The sequence below is a fragment of the Vulpes vulpes genome, chromosome 10 (genome assembly GCF_048418805.1).
Source record: "Vulpes vulpes isolate BD-2025 chromosome 10, VulVul3, whole genome shotgun sequence".
NCBI lineage: Eukaryota > Metazoa > Chordata > Mammalia > Carnivora > Canidae > Vulpes > Vulpes vulpes.
Genome location: NC_132789.1, coordinates 56,904,694 through 56,924,791, shown reverse-complemented (window position 1 = coordinate 56,924,791; position 20,098 = coordinate 56,904,694). Strand labels below are relative to the sequence as shown.

At 41.2% G+C, this 20,098-nt stretch overlaps 1 protein-coding gene across 16 annotated transcripts in view; it reads left to right on the top strand.

Moving 5' to 3' along the window:
• Positions 1–282: 282 nt before the first annotated feature.
• NAP1L1 (nucleosome assembly protein 1 like 1) overlaps positions 283–20,098 on the top strand; it is a 35,458-nt gene continuing 15,642 nt past the window's right edge. For 3 of the 16 annotated variants that reach the window (XR_011994876.1, XR_011994875.1, XR_011994877.1), the window contains exons 1-4: positions 283–654; positions 12,053–12,089; positions 16,605–16,690; positions 18,168–18,270. Coding sequence is in view for 12 of the 16 variants with exons in the window: in XM_072724412.1 (XP_072580513.1) it covers positions 492–654; positions 12,053–12,089; positions 16,605–16,690; positions 18,168–18,270 (389 nt within the window). In the remaining 4 variants the exon portion in view is untranslated. Of the gene's footprint in view, positions 655–965; positions 1,160–1,551; positions 1,796–1,821; positions 1,834–2,047; positions 2,107–12,052; positions 12,090–16,604; positions 16,691–18,167; positions 18,271–20,098 lie in introns of those variants that run through there. The other 13 variants (XR_011994874.1, XM_072724412.1, XM_072724411.1 and 10 more) reach the window with 11 other exon arrangements.

The following is a 20,098-nucleotide window of genomic DNA, read 5'->3' as shown; positions in this document are numbered from 1 at the left end:
CAGGACCCCTGTATACTCTAAAACTTGGGGATGCCAGAGAACTCTCCTGCGCACTAGATACTGCTATTTATCACATCAGAAATCAAGCCGTTTTAAAGGGATTCATTATTTCATCTAAAAAGGATCAATTAAATATTAACATAAACGTATGTCTTATATGAAAAGTTCCTACTTTCCCTAACAACAACAACAAAAAATTTAGAGTTGCATCGTCTTACGTTTTTTGCAAATCTACTTAACGTCTGGTTTCATCGCCGAGGACTAGATTTTATTATCTGTTTCCTTTTTCAATGTTTCCATCTCACAAGTCGTGTAGTCTCTGCAAAACTGCACCTACACTTGCGAAGAGGATGAGAACGCAAAAGGCCAAAACCACGTTTTAGCATCATGCAAAGGCTGTTTCCACCTCCCCGGTTAAAGGGTGCGGGAGCCCCCCCTCCCCCCTTGGAGAACTAGTGTAGGAAGAGTGACAGCAGGCAGCCCAGCGTCTCATGAGAAAGAGCCATGATGGGTTTCCAAGGCCTGAGGATTTACAGAAAAGCTATTTCTCCCGCAGGATGCCCCAACGGCGTCCTCGGGACACAGCGCCCCGGGCCGGGCCAGCCGGGCCCTTTCCAGCCGCCGCGGGAACCGGAGCAGCGGGAGGGCGCGCAGGTCGCGGGAAGGGGCAGGGCGCGGGCGGGGCGCGGGGGGGGGGGGGCGGGAGCCGGGAACCGCGGGCTCCGGGGGCAGCAGGGCGGGGAGCAACCGCGGGGCGCGGGGAGGGCGGGGCGTGCGGGCGGCTGTGCGCGCCCCAGGCCGCGCCGGTGCAGGGGGGCGGCCCCAGGAGCCCCAGGGCTCGGGGGCGCGGCCCGGCGCGGCGCCGCGGAGCCGGGGAGCGCGCGGCGCGCGGGGGGAGGGCGCCGCGGCCGCGGGACAGCGCCGTTGCTCGGCAACCCGTCCTGGGCCCGCCCCCCGCCCGCGTTGCTAGGAGACGGCGAGGCCCGGGGGGCGGTGGAGCGGGCCCTACGTGCTGACGCTAATTGTATATGAGCGCGAGCGGCGGGCTCGCGGGTCCTTTTTAGCGCCATCTGCTCGCGGCGCCGCCTCCCACCTCCCGCCGCCGCCGCCGCCGCCGCCGCCGCCGCCGCCCTGAGTCACTGCGCAGCCCCGGCCTCGGGTAACGGACGGGGCCCCAGCGGGAAGGGCGCCGGCGGAGCCGCGGCGGGGAGGGCCGGGCCGGGGGCGGGCGCCGCGGGGCTCGGGGCCTCCGGGCGCTCCCGGGAGCCGAGGCCGCGGGGCGGCGGGGGCGGGGGGGCTTCCGCGCGGCCCCGCGGTGCCCGAGCCCCGGCTCCTCCGCGTCGCCCGCCGCGGCAGCCAGTCGGCCTCGAGGCGCTCGGGGCGCGGAGGAGCCGGGGCTCGGGAGCGCCGCCCCCTCCCCGCGCGGAGCAGCCCCGGGGGGGGCCGGCGGGGGAGCGAGGGCCGGCGGGGGAGGGGCGGGGCGGCCGCGGGGCCCGGGCTCTCCGCCCCCTGGAGGCGGCGGCCGCGCGGGGAGGGCCGGCCCTGCGGACACGTGGCCGCCGCGCCCGGGGGAGCGTCCGGAGAGCCCGGGAGGAGCCCCCGGAGGAGCACCCCGGGAGGAGGTCCTGGAGGGGGTCCCGGGAGGAGCCCCGGGAGGAGGTCGGGGAGGAAGCCGAGGAGGAGGAGCCCGAGAGGAGCCCCCCGGGAGGAGCACCCAGGAGGAGGAGCACCCCGGGAGTAGGTTCCGGAGGAGCACCCAGGAGGAGGAGCACCCAGGAGGAGGAGCACCCCGGGAGTAGGTTCCGGAGGAGCCCCAGGAGGAGCACCCCGGGAGGAGCCCCGGAGGAGGTCCCGGGAGGAAGCCGGGGAGGAGCTCCGGGAGGAGGAGCCCCCCGGAGGGGTCTTGGGAGGAGCCCCGGGAGGAGCCCGAGCTCCCGGCGCTGCGGAGTCGCGGGCTGGGGCCGCGAAGCTACGGCGACCTCGGGGCTCCCCGGGGCGCGCCCTTGCCGTACCCGGCCTGCCCCGGGGGCCGCACGCGGGGAGGGGGGGGCAGGGCCTCCCGCCGGGATCGCCAAGGCCCCCCGCGGTGGGAGTCGCGCGGCCGTGGTAGGGCCGGCGCCTGGGAGGAGCCCGCCGGGACTTCACGCGGGGGGTGGGGGTGAGGGTGACCCTGACCCTGCGCGCGGCCCGGCCGCCTGGTCCCTAACGGGAGTGTCCGAGCGGGTCCCTCACCGAGTTGTGTTTTTAAGGCGATTGGGGGCGGGGAGCGGGAAGTGCGGGTGGAACCGTGGGGCCGCGGCGGCGGCCTGCGGGCGGGGGTCACGGGGGGTCACGGCGGTCAGGCTGCCGGGCGGGGCGGGACGAGCCGGGTGCGGCGGGCGAGGGGGGCCGCGCGGAGAGCCTGCCCCGGGGCGCCAGTCTCCGGAGGAGCTGCAGGCCCGGCTCCCTTTTCGGGGGCAGCCGCGCCAGGACGCCCCCTGGTTAGCCCCGGGGCCTCTTTCCTGGTCGGCTCCCATGACGCGCCTGTTCGCACTTAAGGGCTCTTGCGCCTTTGGGTAAGGGGGAGATCTGCGGAGGATAGGGACTGGCTTTAAACTGTCGGAAGGGAAATAAGGTTTACAGTGATTTCTCTCTCTCTCCTTTTTTTTTTTTTTTTTTTGGGCTGTCTCATGTTTGTTTGAAGTTACTCAAATTAAATGCAAATTTTTAAAAAATTAAGAGATCAGAAAAAAATTAAGAGATCAAATGAATGGTCCACATCTAAAATGTGCCCTTCACGTGTAAGGCTAGTCCCTTGGGGGAGGGACGGAACTAAACATGGGTTATGAAACCTTGACATAGTAGATGATCATATCAGATCAGCATCATGCTGATTTGGTAAATACAGCTTCAAAAAACTCATCCGAGTTTGAAAGATACGTAAATCTTATCTGTTGCAAAGTACCTCGTTTTGATACTGGGCCCATTGACAGAATATGAAACTAATGTTCAGTGTGGCACAGGACTGTCCTCTAGAGATTTGAAACACGACCAAAACCCAACACTTGTACCAGAATTAACACAAAATGCTATTGCTCATTTCACTATTTACTCAACTTGCCCATATGGTCTCCAGGTGACTGAGTTCTAAAACCCCAAAATTATGGGGGCCAAAAGAGGCAAAATCTGTTTGGCTTAAAGATATGAAAATCAAATACTACCTATCTGCTCATTTTTTGATTGGTTGTAAATTTGAAATGTTAGTGACAATAAGATTAGAGAGGATGAATCCTGATCAGTTTTGAAAACTGATGGTCTGTTTGGTTCCTCTAGTCTAATCAGACCTGTAATTGTGTTGTTATTTGATTCTTTTGAGTGAATATTTTAGCATCTATTTTTGGACATATATCTTAAAACAGGAGCAAAACAAACGTTGGTCATCAAGATGTAAAATGTTGTGATGAATGCTTTAAAGAAAAGTGGGGGGCAGAGTAGTAATTATAACCTTCTCTACATGAAGGACCTGTTTAATGGTGATATTAAGTGCCATTTCATATTAATTTTATCTGAATAATAAGTTCTTGGGCAGAATAGGGTTTATTAGAGTATGGTTCAGAAGGTAAGGTTCCTGCTTCCATTCCTCCTTGTAAGTGGTTAGTACGTTGATAGGAGACCACCAGGTGACATTACTGCAATTGCCATGGAAAGTGGCCTCGGCTTCCGGTGACCAACTCTGCCTTTTTACTGCTACATGGTTTGATAGCTTTTTATTCAAGAATTTTGTACCTTTTGATTTTTATTGGGAAAGAGGACTAATTTCAAAGAGCCTATAATTACATTTAATTACCTATAATATTTAATTAACTACTTTTAATTATTTTCTAAGGTAAAGAGGGTACGGAACACAACAGGGGTAAATAATGTAACAGCACACATTATTCTGTGTATTATTAACTAATTTAATGCTCCTAGAAGTAGGTAGTAACATTTTAATGTGGAAACTTAAGTACAGAGCAGTTAAAGGACTTTTCCGAGGTTACATGACAGAGCAATGATGACTTTTTTTCCCAACTAAAATTGTCATAATTAGTAGTTATTCTAATTTTTAAAATGAAATTTACATTTAGAAATAGTTTCAAGTTCACAACAGTTGAGCAGAAAGTTAACCATAACCCCCCTGACCCCACACATGCACAGCCTCTTCCATCAGCAGAATGATGACTTCTGAGGAGGCTTTTGTATTGGTTTTTAAAGGGAGTTCTTTGAGTCAAACTGTTACGCTATACAACAAATTGGACTTAAGAAAAGTACACTTGCTTGGGTTCCACTGGGGTCCAAGGAAAAGCACCAGTATTTATAGGTCAGGGCGTCCTCTTCCAACATGGAATTTGTATACATATAGTTAGTTGATGGCTCCTAAGTCTTTTGTCTGCCGTGTGTGTGTGTGTGTGTGTGTGTGTGTGTGTGTGTGTGTAAGTGTAATTTCCCTCCCTCCCCCATGTGAATAAATTGGATTTGTTTGTTATTGCTGGGTAAATTTTCCCTGGATTTTCAGTCCACCCCAGGTGTGTTTCTGTTTCGGATCAGGTGAGAATCTAGATATTGAGCTCCCTTGGCCAAGAAGGTATGTAGTATTCTCAAATAAGGGTCCATTTTGCTTAGGACACTTGAGATGGAAGTCAGCTCCAACCAAGTTGGCTGTTGACACCCCAAAATTGAAAAATTGAGCCTAAAGAATAGGCTATTCTAACTATGAGGTTGTGTTGGAACCAAATACGGTATTGAGCCCCCAGACCACTGAAAACGTTCTTCCTAGAATGGCAGTGCCTTAAATACAGATTTGCTTGAAGTGCATTTGGAAGGAGAGGTCAGATCTCAGGTAAAGGGAAATCTTATCTTTGGGTTAGTATTGGCCCCCTTGAACGCTAGCTTTAAAAACATAGGTAATTTTTCATGACTGGTGGTTAACCCACGAGGTCGTCCTTTCCTCTAAAGGAATATCCAAAAAAAAAAAATAAATAAAGGAATATCCACTAGTGTACAGTCTGTGTAACAGTAGGCTGATAGGCACTTTGGTTTTTGGAATAGTGGACTGGGCATAGGTTTTGGAAGTTAGATTTTAATTACTAGTTTCTCTCCTTTTGTGTGTTGCTGAGCAAGTTGCTTAGTATTTTATCTGCAGATAGGAGGAAAGCCTATAATACAGTAGCCCCTTTGGAGTAGCTTCGTAGATGTTCACTTTCTTCTCCTTGAAAGTCAGGAGAGCTTAGAGCCAGGTTTTCTGGACTGATGAGAAATGATTTGATAACACGTGTCTGGACGTCTAACTGCTACAAGACCACGAAGTAATCAGTTTGTGGTTTAATTCAGTGACTTATTTTTCCCCCTCTTTTTTCAATGGAAGATTTTCTTTGTGTACAAGTTCTCAGGTTAAGATTTGCCTCTAGTCACATTTTTTATGAACCATGTCTTTGAATTGAGATCTTCTGCATATTACATACATTGGGTAATGAATTCTATCTTTTATTATAAAGGGACTTTATTTCTAGGAATGCTTTTCCTTAAACTTTATTTTTTGATGTTAATACAGAGATACCAGCTTTCTTTTGGCCTGGGTTGTATTTTACTTGAAAACTATATCCTTATGTTAGAGATATGTTTCTTATAAATGGGATGTAGTCGGGATCCCTGGGTGGCGCAGCGGTTTGGCGCCTGTCTTTGGCCCAGGGCGTGATCCTGGAGACCCGGGATCGAATCCCACGTCGGGTTCCCGGTGCATGGAGCCTGCTTCTCCCTCTGCCTGTGTCTCTGCCTCTCTCTCTCTCTCTGTGTGACTATCATAAATAAATAAAAATTAAAAAAAAAAAAAAAAAAAAAAAAAAAAAAATAAATGGGATGTAGTCGAATTTTCTTAAATCCTGCCTGACACTTTTTAATGGCCTTCAGTTGATTTACATTGAACGTTATTACTAATTACCTGAGAGTTTGGACTGTGAAAGCACAAAACACTTAAAGATGTTTAAACCTAAACCTCTCTCAGGTTGGTATAAAAAAATTTTATAACTTTAAATTGTTTTTCTTCTACCTTGAAATTTACATGTTTGGTTTAGGGAGTCATTTTGGAAATTACAACCTGCTGGGGCTCCTAGGTGGCTCAGTTGGTTAAGCGTCTGCCTTCAGCTCAGTCAAGATCTCCAGTCCCGAGATCCAGCCCCACATCAGGCTCCCGGCTCATTGGGGAGTCTGCTTCTCTCTCTCCCTCTCCCGCTCTCTTCCGCCCGACTTGTGCACTCTTCTCAAATGAATAAATAAAAATCTTAGAAAAGAAAACATGCCTACTTAAGAACACTAGACTACTTAATCAGTTTCCTGCTCCCCCCACCTTCACTACTAACTTAATGTTGTGGTAGTTTTAATTTTTTATTTTAAGATTTTTTTTTTAAATTTTTTATTCAGGAGAGACAGGCTGAGACATAGGCAGAGGGAGAAGCAGGCTCCATACAGGGAGCCTGAAGCAGATTTTTTAACATACTAAAAGAGTGGTGATGGTTAAAAATGTTTACTTAGATATATACGGTTATCCTTTTTGCCTCTTATTTCTTCTTGGAAATTAGATCTTCCATTTGTGATTACTTGCCTCCTGCCTGAAGAATATACTTAATAGAATTAGTGAGAGTGCTGGAGGCATTTTTTCCAGAAATATATTTTTCCCATTCACTTTAAGAGGATGTTTTTTTAGTTGCGTATAATATTCTAGGATCGTTGGCTGTTTTCAGCACATTGACAACAGCTCTGTTGTCTTTTGGGGTCTATTGAAGAGAAGAGGATTGTGTCTTTTATGGCTTTAGTCTGAATCGTTGCGTTTTTGAGGGGACTTCTTTGTCTTTAATGTCTTTCCTTTTCACTGATATATCTAAGTGTGAGTTTCTTTTTTATTTATCCTGATGGGGATTTGTAGGGCCATCTTCCATCAGTTCTGGAAAATTCTTAGCTTTTGATTCTTTCAAATATTTTTTGTATTCCCTCCTCTAACTTCTAGAACTTGTATTAAATCTTTGTTAAGACTTTATTGTATCCCCAAATATCTTTTAACATCAGTGTTTTCCATCCTTTAGCCTCTACCATATTTTGGAAGATTTCTTTTTTTTTTTTTAAAGATTTTATTTACTCATGAGAGACAGAGGGAGAAGACGACTCCCTGCAGAGAGCTGGACGTGATCCCTGCACTCTGGGATCACACCCTGAGCCTGAGGCAGACCCTCAACCACTGAGCCACCCAGGCGATCCTTGGAAGATGTCTTCTAAGCTTGCTTCCTTCACTTAATTATCTTTCCAGCTGTGTTTAGTCTGATATTCCTGCCCATTTAGTTTGATTTCCATTATTTTTATTTCTTGAAGTTCTGTTTAGTTCTTTGCCAAATTTGCTCTATAGCCTTTAATGACTGTGTGCGGATACTCCTGCAGACACTCTATTTTCAAACTCAGTAAGCATGGTTGTTGTCATTGGTCATTTGTCATTTTATGTTTGTTTATAGTCCTTTTGACAATATTTAAGTCTTTGGGACAGGTTTCTGTTGTATTCTTTTGCCCTTATTGCTCTTGAAAGCTACTTGTATAAATATGAGGTCTAGGATAAAGATGTCGTTCATATTGGGTATGTAGGTGTTTAGGAATACTATCAAGCAGACCACTTTAAGCTCATGGCTTGAAGTTTTGGAACAACACTGATAAAGTGATTCTAGTTTATTTGGCCAAGAGTACTGGTTTGTCGTCCCTGAGAATATAGCACTTTGGTTCTGCTTTATGTGGAGGGTTGCTATAAAGATTTCTCACCTTGGATAGGCCTGGGGCTTTTGATTTCACCTCTCAGTAGTTAAAGCTTCACTTTTTAAAGGTTTTTTTTTTTTTTTTAAGATTTTACTTATTTATTCATGAGAGACACAGAGAGAGAGAAGCAGAGACACAGGCAGAGGGAGAAGCAGGCTCCTTGCAGGGAGCCCGATGTGGGAGCGCTGAGCCACCCAGGCTGCCCTGCTTTTAAGATTTTAACAAATATTTTTTCTGGACTTAAATATTTTTTATTGGTAGAATTGGTCTGCATAATTTAGCTTGTCACTACCAGAAATGGAAGTTCTTCAGATGTCTGAGAAAGCAATTTCATGTCTGATAAATATTCTCATTGATTTTATTTGATGTTGAATGAAGTAAAAAAAAACAAAACAAAAGCAAAAAAACAAAAAAACCCCTAGGTATTAACTGAAACCTGTGTTTTCTCAAGGTGATCTGATTGAGAACTACCTGCCTCAGAGGCTGGGCTTCTTTTTTAGAATGGAGATTTTGGGGTCTACTCTTTCAGATTGGTTGGTTCAGGATCTGGGTATGGGAATCAATCTTTTTCTCTTTTAAATGAACTTATTTGTACTTTTAGACTTAAAGGAAAGTTGTAGAGATACTCAGAATTCCTATATGCCCTTTTCCCAGTTTTCTTCAATGTTAACATCTTAACGTTACCATCTTAACGTTACCATGGTACATTGACTAGTCTACATTTTTAACAATCATCTCAACTAATTACTTTGCAGAACGATTGATTGACCCTGTGCTAAGATAATTAAAAATGGACAGAATTTAAAGCGCTTATGTTTATTGAGTAGTAGTTATCAAACACAAGTTAAGTCTTCCTATTTTTGTAGATGGTGACCAGAAATTGTCCTGAGATAAATTTTTGCAAAGATGGTGTCAACCCAAACAATGGAATTACAAAATTAGGCCTGATTTTAAAAACGGAAGTGTGTACAATCAAGAAACCTAATTAACTAGAGTGGGTAGGGCAGATTGGAGAAGATACCTCTGAAGAAGTAAATGCCATCCGTTCTGTCTTGGATCATTTTTATTAAAAAAAAAACAAAACAAAATAATTTCATTTTAAGAGTTTGAATTCTAGGGTGGCCCAGATGGCTCAGCGGTTTGATGCCTGCCTTCAGCCCAGGGCCTGATCCTGGGGACCCGGGCTCCCTGCAGGGAGCCTGCTTCTCCCTCTGCCTCTGCCTCTCTCTGTGTGTCTCTTTGTCTCTCATGAATAAATAAAAAATAAATAAATAAATAAATAAATAAAATTTTTAAAAGTTTGATTCTAAATGTAACCCCACGAAATGGACAGGGAAGGTAGCAGTGCAGCCATTCTTCTGAGTACATGTTAAAATGTTTTAAAAATCTGAATTTATAAGTTTGGGTTATTTTTGATATTTTTGATAATTGCGGGACTTAGATTGTGTATTCAACCTGGCAAGTTCCAAAATGTTAGCAAAATGACAAATAATGCAGAATGAAATGTTCTTGCTTTCTCCCAGTCGTAACTTACAGGTGACTACTATTAGTTTTCTGGTATATCTTTACAGAAGTGTTTACATAAAATATGTGCAGGACTTTGCATATTCATAGATATCTTCCTGTCCAGATTGGGTTTTGCCATATGCCCTATGCTCTTTCCATATCTGCTTCATTTTTTATTGCAAAGCATTCCATTGTATGCACCTTCCATGCTAATACTAAGTTTATTTTTGATGAAGTAAGTAATTGTAGCTGCTCTCCATATAAGCTTTATGGATGCCCCTGAAGGATGCAGTACAGTGATTGGCAAAAGCACATACAATCCCTGTAGTACGCTTGTGCTCTGGTTAGTTGGGAAAGATAGACCTTAGTCAAATTATCACACTTAATTTGTTTTTTTCTTTTTTATAAAGGAACTTTTTTTTTTTTTAATTTTTTATTTATTTATGATAGGCACACAGTGAGAGAGAGAGAGGCAGAGACACAGGCAGAGGGAGAAGCAGGCTCCATGCACCAGGATCCCGATGTGGGATTCGATCCCGGGTCTCCAGGATTGAGCCCTGGGCCAAAGGCAGGCGCTAAACCGCTGCACCACCCAGGGATCCCTCACACTTAATTTGTAATTACAAACTTGAGACATCTTATGATGGAAAGAAATAGGGCATTATATGACTGTTTACAACCAAGAAATCTTATTCAGCCGGAATGTGCAGATTGGAGAAGCCTCTCTGAAAAAGTAAAGACTTTGAGCTAAGAGGCAAAGGAAAGGGCATGTTAACTGAATTTTGGAAGAACCTTCTAGACAAATGTTAAAGCACAGGCCTTTAGATTCATATTTTTTTTTCATGTTAGAATCTCACAAATGGGTAACTAAAGCTGGAGATGGACTTAAGGTTTTTGATATTCCTATGGCCAAATTACTCTCCAGAAAGAAAATAAGTTTATATGAACACTGGCTGTATTTAAGAATGCATGTTGACCATTTTCCCTGAATTAAAATAAGATCTTTACTGATTGGATAGACAAACTATAGAGTCCCACTAGTATTTCTTTGACTAAGATTCAGTATTTTTATTTTTGAATTCATATTTCTTCATAATTTTTTGCTAAATATTTTGTTACTGTTGGCTAATTACCCAGCATCACTAGAGAAATTTATCAGTGCTATTAGAAATTCTTTAAAGCAACAAATATTTAAAAGTAGAATAGGAGACATTCTTAGGAAGAAATATTTTCTCATAATTTGTTTAAAGGATGGATATTGGCTTAGTGGTAATACTCCACAGATAGGCACTTGACTGCTAGTCAGTACCTCTTCTTAACTCTTTAAGTAATCATCATGCAAGACATGTTGATATGAGGAATCACGTCTTGTAGCATTCTGAAAGTTAAAAGTCGTGGTTTAAAATTTTAAAAGATAAACTTGATTTTAATGTGGTGGGATCTTAAGCTTGATTTCGATTATTTTTTTGTGATATGTACATTCATTACCTGTGGCACTCAGCCATTTTACTGCCTGCATATAATGTTTTACCTTAAGGATTCTTTTTTTTTTTTTTTTTTTTTTAAGATTTTATTTATTTATTCTTGAGACACATGGAGTGAAGGCAGAGACCCAGGCAGAGGGAGAAGGAGAAGCAGGCTCCCTGGGGGAGCCCGAAGCAGGGCTCGAACCCTGACCTCCCTGATTTCCGGATCATGCCCTGAACCAAAGGCAGAGGCTCGACAGCTCAGCCACCCGGGTGTCCCAAGTATTCTTTTTCTTAGAGCAGTGTTCTCTAAGTTAATACTAATCTCTCTTAGTAGAATTTAGGCTAAGCATTTAGGGAGATGCTCCAATCAGTTCTAACGGTATTCATGTCAGGTAACCGAGAGTTTGTTGACAGTATGCCAGCATATCCCATATCCTGGTGGCTTTGGGGTGTGCACATTATCAGTGATAAGACGGGAGGTACAGTTGAAGAGATAGGGAAGGTTTACTTGAGATAGGTTGGGACTTCGCACTTTATAGTGGTCATTAAGTTGTGTAAAGGGTGACATTTGATAAAAGGATTAATTAAACTTTTAATGTTTTTTTGAAAGATTTTATTTATTCAGAGAGACACAGAGAGAGGCAGAGACCCAGGCAGAGGGGGAAGCAGGCTCCATGCAGGGAGCCTGATGGGGACTCGATCCTGGGACCCTGGGGTCACGCCCTGGGCCGAAGGCGGCACCAAACCATTGAGCCATCCAGGCTGCCCGGGACTAGTAAACTTTTAAAAAAAGGTCTCTGGGGGTCATAATGGTGGCAGACTTTCGTTTTTAACATTAATTTGATGAGAATTAATAACTCTTGAAGTGGATTCTGTGAGGTACTAAGTCTAAAAATATAAAGAAAAATTGACCATTTGTAGTTACAGGAGTTTGAATAAAGGCCTCTTGTATTTTCTGTGATGCTAGCATACATCAGATGGTTTAGAGCGGTGCTATTATGAAATTGTGCTTACAGGGTAGATTTTAGAACATAATGGTAACTTGTTTGTTTATGACCGTATCCTCTGAAAAATTACTTGGGGCTAGTATGAAAGCCCATATATATGTGCCATGATTTTTCTTAACACTGATGTGTTTTTAATGGGATTATACATTCCTCTTTGGGATAGCCCAGGTGGTATTGATTTAAAGGATTTGGGCATCAAATGTTTTTATTGGTATTAAATACATAATATACATAGTTTGTTAACACCGACGTTTCTCTCCATAGATATTTGGAGTTCTTACAACATGGCAGACATTGACAAGTAAGTGTCAGATCATTGATTTCTTGTTTGTTTTTTCTTATCTCAGAGATTGGGCTTCACTTTATACTGTGATATAATTAACAGCAGTGTTAATAATGAAAAATGCATGATAATGATTGATGGTTAGTACCTGCAGTTATAACAGTTGGGTACCATGTATCCAAAACAAAATATAGGGTATATAATCATTGCCTAAATAAACTATTTGCTAGTATCTATTTTTAGGAATGTGCTGAGCACAATAATGAATCATAAATACTTGGAAAATTCAGTTTTACCATACTTGTATTTCCCAAAGATTTTACTACTTCCATTGTAATGTATCGTACATACAAGATAAAAAGTGTATGAAATCTGTCTGTGGAGTTTAAAGAATAATAGGATACTTCAAGGTTTTGAAAGTAAAAATTACTATCAGAAGCCCAGTGTCCCTCTTCTCAATTGCATCCTCCACCTTTCCTCTCCAGATGTGTAAACACTGTCTTGGCATTTGTCTAAATCATTTTTTTCTTTAGAGTTTTATCACCTACATACTGTTAATCAATGTTTAATTTTGAAAATGTGAATAGCAGTCACAAACTCAGCAGTGTCTAAAAAGAAAAGCAATATTACCACTTGAAGTCTATAAGGTAGGAAAGTAAAAACAAAAAGGTGATCTGGGTCATAGTCTAGCTTTAGTTTTCCTGGGCAAGGTCATGCATTCTAGAAACATCAGTTTAATGAAGTTGGCTTCTGGTGGGGTTCTAGTGTGGATGGATGTCCTGCAGAAATACGATAAGGGAGAATGGGCGAGCTGCACTGTTCGTTGCTTATGACTTCACACAATTTAGGAGGAGGTTAAAACAGAAAACTCGGGCGTTGATGGTATGCTACGACAGTCCACAAGTTGTAGACACAGCATGGAGGTGGGAAGGCGGGAAAATTTAACACAGAGGCATCACATTCAAGGACACCGAGGAACCTGGCCACTGCTGGCGTGCTTAAAGGGGTGGCTGCAGGTATTTTAGTGTCATGGCTTTCCAAGTGATTGCCTCCGGTGTTCCGCTGCTCCAGTCTGGATTGCTTAACCTTGGTTATGCGGCTGTCACTGTGGATCTATTTTATTATCTTCCTGGGGTTTCCTTTTGTGTCTTCTCTTGGGTTTGCTGTATCCCATGCTATTTTCTTTTTTAGTTCTTTAGTACTTTCCTGGAAGAGTACAAGGGAAGTAAATTATTTTGAGACTGAAAATGGCTATTCTATTCTTATGTTTAATAGTTGGAGCATAGAATTCTCATTTGGGAATCCTGTTTCTTCAGAATTTTGAAGGCATTGCCCCATTGTCATTTGGCTTCCAGTATTGCTGTGTTGAAGTTCAAAGTTCATTATAATTCTTGATCATTGTATGTGACACATATTTTTTGTTTTAAACATAATACATATATACTTATTTCTGGAAGCACTCTGGCTTCAGAGTTCTGAAATTTTCACATTATATCTATTTTTTAAATTTCTTGTGTTAGGCATTCAGTGGTGGGCCCTTCCAGTCTGGCAACTTGATGGCTTTTCAGAAGAAGTTCTGGGGAATATTCTTGACTTACTTTGTTGATTGTCTTATTTCCGTTTTCTCTTTCTGGAGCTCCTATTATGTTGTATGTTGAACTGGTTCTTCTAATTATCTTTTGTCTCATTTTCCATCTTTATCTCCTTGTTCTTCTTTCTGGCAAAGCTGAAGAAACTATCTTTCAACTCTTGTATTGAGTTTCTAAATTTCTGTTGTTTAGTTCTCAGGAGTGTCTTTATTCTCTCCTGTTCCTGTTTTTATAGCATCTTGTTCCTGTTTCATTGATTGTAATATCTTTTCTCTGGATTGTAATATCTTTTCTCTGGATGTTTTTCCCCTGTATAGTATGTTTGTTCTTCAATTTTTCTTTGCTCTATTTGTTTTTGTCTCCATGTAAAAGCATTTTCTCAAATATGAGGTGTATTATTGGTTGTCTAGTCACTAAGATCGGGGTGGGGTGGAGAACATGCAGTTGAGATGGTTTTAAAAAAGTTGATTAGAAAATTTGAGAGTTGGGGGGTTTAATTTAGATTGTAATGTAAGGTCATCAGGGAGGGCATTTATTGTGAGAATCTCCATTGTCAGATTCTGGGTTGGTCAGATACCCCGGTTTAAAAGTATCTGGGTAAAGATCTGACAGCGTTGTGGGATCCAAATTGGGAAAAGGTGGTTAGGGAAGGGTCTCTGCACTTAACATTGTAGTGTGTGATACAGGCTTATATCTGAGAGACTCGAGGTTGTGTCTGTGGTCTTGTAGTCTGAGCTCTCAGTTTAATCCTTTCCAAAGAAGAAACAGCCATGCTTCTGCTAGATTGAGGGAGAGAATCTGGAGATTTAACTGCTTTATCAGTTTTTGTTTAGTTCTCTTTATTTTCTCCACTTTCATCCCCCCAGCCCTAGTTCCAGAAGTGTCCTTTTTAAGATTTTGTGTTTGGGCTCCTAGTTTTTGAGCTTTTACCACTGTTAATTTAGATGTCAGTTCTCAGTGAAGTTGCTGTTGCTGTTCTTGTCTTTTTGTCCTTCAATGTTTGGTTAAAAAACCCTTTTGTCATAATTTTAGTAGGGATTTTGGTAGGATTAAGATCAGAGGAGCATACCATCTTAACTTTACAACCTCATTTTGTTTTACTTTAAACTTTTTAAAAAAAGAATAAATAGGTTGTGACAGCTTGATTCCCCACCATCCCCTTATTTAATTTTAGGTGACTGAGCCCTTAGGAGAGTGGGAGGAAGGGGGAGGATTCTTGTTCTTTAAAACAGGAGTCAAAAAATAAAAAATAAATAAATAAATAAAACAGGAGTCAGCAAACTTTCTGAGTAAAGGAAAGTTTTGAAGGCATCTTATAAATATTATAAATCTATAAAATACATAAACTTTAATATTCTAAAATTTATATAAGTGCCGATTATAAATATTTTAGGCCTCTTGGACCATATGGCCACTGTTGCAGTTACTCAACTCTGCTTTGTAGTGCGAATGCAGCCATAGACAATACCTAAACTTATGTGGCTGTGTTCCAATGAAGTTTTATTTACAAAAATAATGGCCTGTGTTTGACCATGTGACATAGTCTGTCGACCTCTGTTTTAAAGCCTTAAAATGTAGGTGTTCAGTAAATGATTAAAATCACACTGGAGAAACAGCTGTGCCAGGTAATGACCCTTAAATCTAAAAATGTTATACTAAAAGATAATTTTAGAAGTAATCTATTTCAGATGGGAAGGCTGAATTTTTTCTTCCTTAGTTTACTGGACTATGCATTTTGCTGATAATACAGTTGACATTTTCTGTATTTTTCCTTATATGAAAATTAGGTAGTATTTGTCTCTATATGAAAGTTAATATTTCAAATGCTGTTTCTAATCATGAAAGTGACTAAATCTGTAAACCAAATACTAAAATGTAAAGTCGCACAAGGAATTTTATGAAAATATATATTGACTTAGATACCCTTATTTCCCTTTTAATTCTCGTAATTTTATGTTCAAAAACTAGATTCTTAGGATGAAATAGGGAGAATATTATCTTATTACTTTTTTCCTTTTCTTTCGACGGTATCATCCTCCTGGCTTTGCTCTAAGCATAGACAGACTCCGGTCTTCTTAACTTTTTCTGCCCATCTCCACTATGAAGTAAAGAAAAAGGAGGAAAGTCCAAAGATAGTCCAGGCTGTACTGTACTGTACTGATTGCTCCATCCATCAGGGGTACAGGATCCTTGTTTTTCCAAACTCCTTCATTCTGTTGACTTTCATTCTCTAGGATGCCTCATGGTCCAGCATGGCTACTGAACTCTAGTCATCACATGCCTATTTTATGAAGGGAGCAAGATTAGAAGGCCTCCCAGCTGTCCTGTAAAGGAGGCTTACTCAATTCTGTACAAATTTTGCTTTTTTAGCTTCACTCACTGCCCAGAGTTACTTAACCACACCTCGCCAAAAGGTACAGGTTGGGAAATGTAGATTTCTAAAAGCTTGGTGTTTTGCCATCTCCTAATATCAGGGTGCTGTTACTAAGAAGACCAAAATCCGTGGTTATTGTGTAGAGAAACACATACTTCTGACCTCACATTCCTGGGACCAACCCCAATCAAACCACATTTTTAAAGCTTGGAGTAGAGGGGAGCCTGGCTGGCTCAGTCAGTGGAGCATGCAGCTCTTGATCTTGGGATTGTGAGTTCAGGCCCCACATTGGGTGCAGAGATTATTTAAAAATAAAATCTTAAAAAAGAAAAACTTAAAATAACTTTATATTTGACCATGTGCTTTTAAATGAAATTCTGTGTACTTCCAGTTTGTGCTTGTTTACATGTGAAGTTAGAAAGAGAACTGAATTACCTTTTGAATTTCCTATTTCATATTTTTGAAAGAGGCATATTAACCTACAAAATGAGTTGAAGTTTTTTATAATTTTTTATTTATTTTTTGGTAATTGGTACATTTGAACCTTGGTGTGATACTATGATATTGTAGCAAAGAACAGTCTGAACTTGATCAAGATTTGGATGATGTTGAAGAAGTAGAAGAAGAAGAAACTGGTGAAGAAACAAAAATCAAAGGTATTATTTTAAATTACTTCAGGAGCCAGTGATTGTTGGCACATGTCTTCTAGAGGGTAGTTAACAAATACTGTTCCCTTTTGGATCCTTGTCTACCCACGTGGCCTGTATTTCTGGTTTAGGGACAGTTTGTGTGTGTATGTTCAGGGTGGGGGTAAGAAAAGACGGGAAGAGGGAGATGGAGATATAATGGTAATAAGGGAAAAGGTATGAATATAGTTAGTAACCCGTCAGAAGTCACTCTGTATACCCACCCTCTACTGCTGGAGTGACATGGCATAGCTGTGTCAAACAGCTGCCCATGAGTTTTGTCTGAATTCAGAAATGTTACAGATGTTGGTGGGAGTTGTTTTGGTGATATTTCTAAACAAACAAACAGCACTAGCTTAGAGTTACTGGAAATGTTCAGTGTTTCCTGCATAGAAAACATGTAGTTGTATGTCAGTCATTTTTTAATCCATTCCAATCAAACGACAAAAATGACATTTGTTAAATGTAAAAAAAAAATTCATTCTTTTCTTTAGCAAATAATTATTTGGGGGGGGGGGATTAGCAGTGTTAGTGGGGAGTTGTACTGCTTTAGGTTACACCCTGTAGGTATGGGCCAAGAATATTAAAGTACTAGATGACTCAATTTTTCATTGTAAACCAGATGGAGGTTAATTGTGAAAAGGTCACTGAACTTTAGCGTTAGCTTTCATCATGTAACATTCTTAAAAGATACATAGGTCTGTATCCTTAGTGGCTAGTCCTAAGTGTTATAGTAAGTGTATGTCATCCAGTAATCAAATTAATCTTAGAAATTGATCTTTAAAAACATAATTGGGAAAATTCATGTCAATTTTGTGTAATGTCTATTGATGAAGAGATGATAATAGCAAAATAATTTGTTTTGCCTAAATCTAGTTTTCTAATTTATTTTTGGATTGAACATAATTTTTAGACACCGTTAACCACATTTTGTTTGGCTTTAGTTACAACCTTGATTGCCTCAACTGTTAACTATACACACAAGCACACTATACTAACAAGCATCAAACAAATATTTAGGCTACTCTACAGTCTTTCTCCCAGGGTTGAAACTGACATTATATTTGCAGTTTTCTGATAATGTGTTGTCTGCCTTCAGAGTGTTAGGTAGAGTCATACATAGTAGGTAGGCATCTGGATGAAGCTTTGAGCTTCTCAAAAATGTAAGATGGATGAAACACAAGGTTGTAGGAGGAGAAAGGATATTTATTGTTTAAGGTAGTTGTGGCAGTGGCATTTGTTTAGAGCATTAGGAATCTGAGCTTTCTGAACGTCAGGTTTTCCTAGAGTGGATTTTCCTCCACTTGCTTGCTGCCCATCTCTACTCAAACCAATGAATTATGGGCTAGTCAGGAAAACTTCATTATTGGATTGTCCTATTAAAATAGCGTAATACATTTTCATAAAATCCTTCTTTCGATGCCCCCCCCCCCTTTTTTTTTTAAAGCGCGTCAGCTGACTGTTCAGATGATGCAAAATCCTCAGATTCTTGCAGCCCTTCAAGAAAGACTTGATGGTCTGGTAGAAACACCAACAGGATACATTGAAAGGTACAAGTTCTTCTTTTCCGTGGTCCTTATTTATCCTTCTGTAATCAGCATTGCAGGTGTATCTTTTTAAAACCACCTAGGACTTAGATATTTAATAGTGGAAAACTAATGTCTGTTAGTATCTAGTATAGGATTATTGAGAATTTAAAATTTTGCTGAGTACCACCAATTTAGATTTGATCTTTTAAAGTTTGACTCCTCTCCACAGGAAATACACTGATCTTAACCATTTCTGAGATTTATTTGGGGGTTTGCTAGGAATGCACAGAATTAGAAGGAATACAGATTTCCTGTTTATTTCACTAGTCCTATATATAAATCATTAACAATAGCTTGTATATCTTATTCTGCTTATAATTGTTTTTACTTGGCTTTATAATTTAAAGATTCATCCCTATTGCTATCTGTATGCAATCTCTAGTCAGCAGTTTCTAGCTTCTGAATGTTGTCACTTGGGGATATTTGTCCACCAAATTTTATACTTTTTCTTTGGCGGATATCTAGATTGCCTCTAAGCTCCATCAACACAAACTCCATTATAATGGTCCTCTTTTTGCATGCTCTCTTAAAGAACTGTGTAAGAAATTTGAGACATGTACTTACAGTGGGATTATTTGTAATGGGGTATGCAAGCTTTAAGTACTTCCCAGCTTGCTTTCTAGAATGACTGTATCCAGTGCATGAAGGATGCTTTATCCTTGTGTCCTTGCCAGCAGTTGGCATCGTTCATCTTTATGGGTTTTTGTTTATACCAGCCTATGAGGTGCAGGCATATTTTATTTGTACTTTTTGCTGTCTAATGAGTTTTGAGCTTTTCTTCATGACTGTAAGCCTTTCAGGTTGCTCTCGTCCACTTTCCTATTGGGGTTTACTGTCTTGTTTTGCAGGAGTTTTTGTATATTCTAGGTGTTAATCTCATCAGTTTTAGGCTTTGTAAATAATCTTGTCATTTTTATTAATTTTATCCATAGCACTCTCCATTAAACCAGCATCTTTCATTTTTTATGTTTTAAGTTTTTTGACCTATGGCTTACTCTTTTCAAGTTAAGAAGTTCTTCCTAAAAAAAAAAAAAAAAAGAAGTTCTTCCTAGTTACTTCTGCATTTCCTGTTGAGTAGTTTTACCTTTCATCTTTAGGTCTTTACTTCTCAAGGCCACCTTTGTATTTAGCTGTGCATCAGGTTTTGTTTTTTTTTTTGTTTTTGTTTTTTTTGTGAGCCTGTTTTTTTTTTTTTTTTGAGCCTGTTTTTATAACACTTCATTCTTTCCCCATTTATTTGTGATGCCACCTTTATTGCCATCAGTTTCTTACAAACACCTGTGTTTGTCTTTGAGCAGCACTCTTAATTAATGTGGCTTTTTAATATGTCTTCATATCTAGCAGGGTGATAATTTAATCTATTAATCCATTTCTCCCTGTAGTATCTTGCTTTCTTCTACCCCCCCCCCCCCCCCCCAATCCTCCTATGGAACATACTCTTAAGATTGGCCTAATTATATGAGACCTTTATCCCACATATGGCTGATAGTAAGTTTATAGGAGTTTTCACAAAATGAAACACTCCTCCACCAAATTTTGATAGGAGTTACATTGAATGTATAGATTAAAATGGTAGGGAATCATTCTTTTAACGTTAAATTGTCTCATTTATATCCTTGTATTTATTGAAATCATCCTCTTTTCTGTTACAGTTTTTTTCTTAGTCTGTTGGTTGATTCCTATATGCTTTAGTTGTGTTGCTGTTGTGAATAGTATCTTATTTCTTACTGTATTTCCAAGTTGACTGTTGTTAATGTAAAGGATTGATACTGATTTATCTTCATTTTTT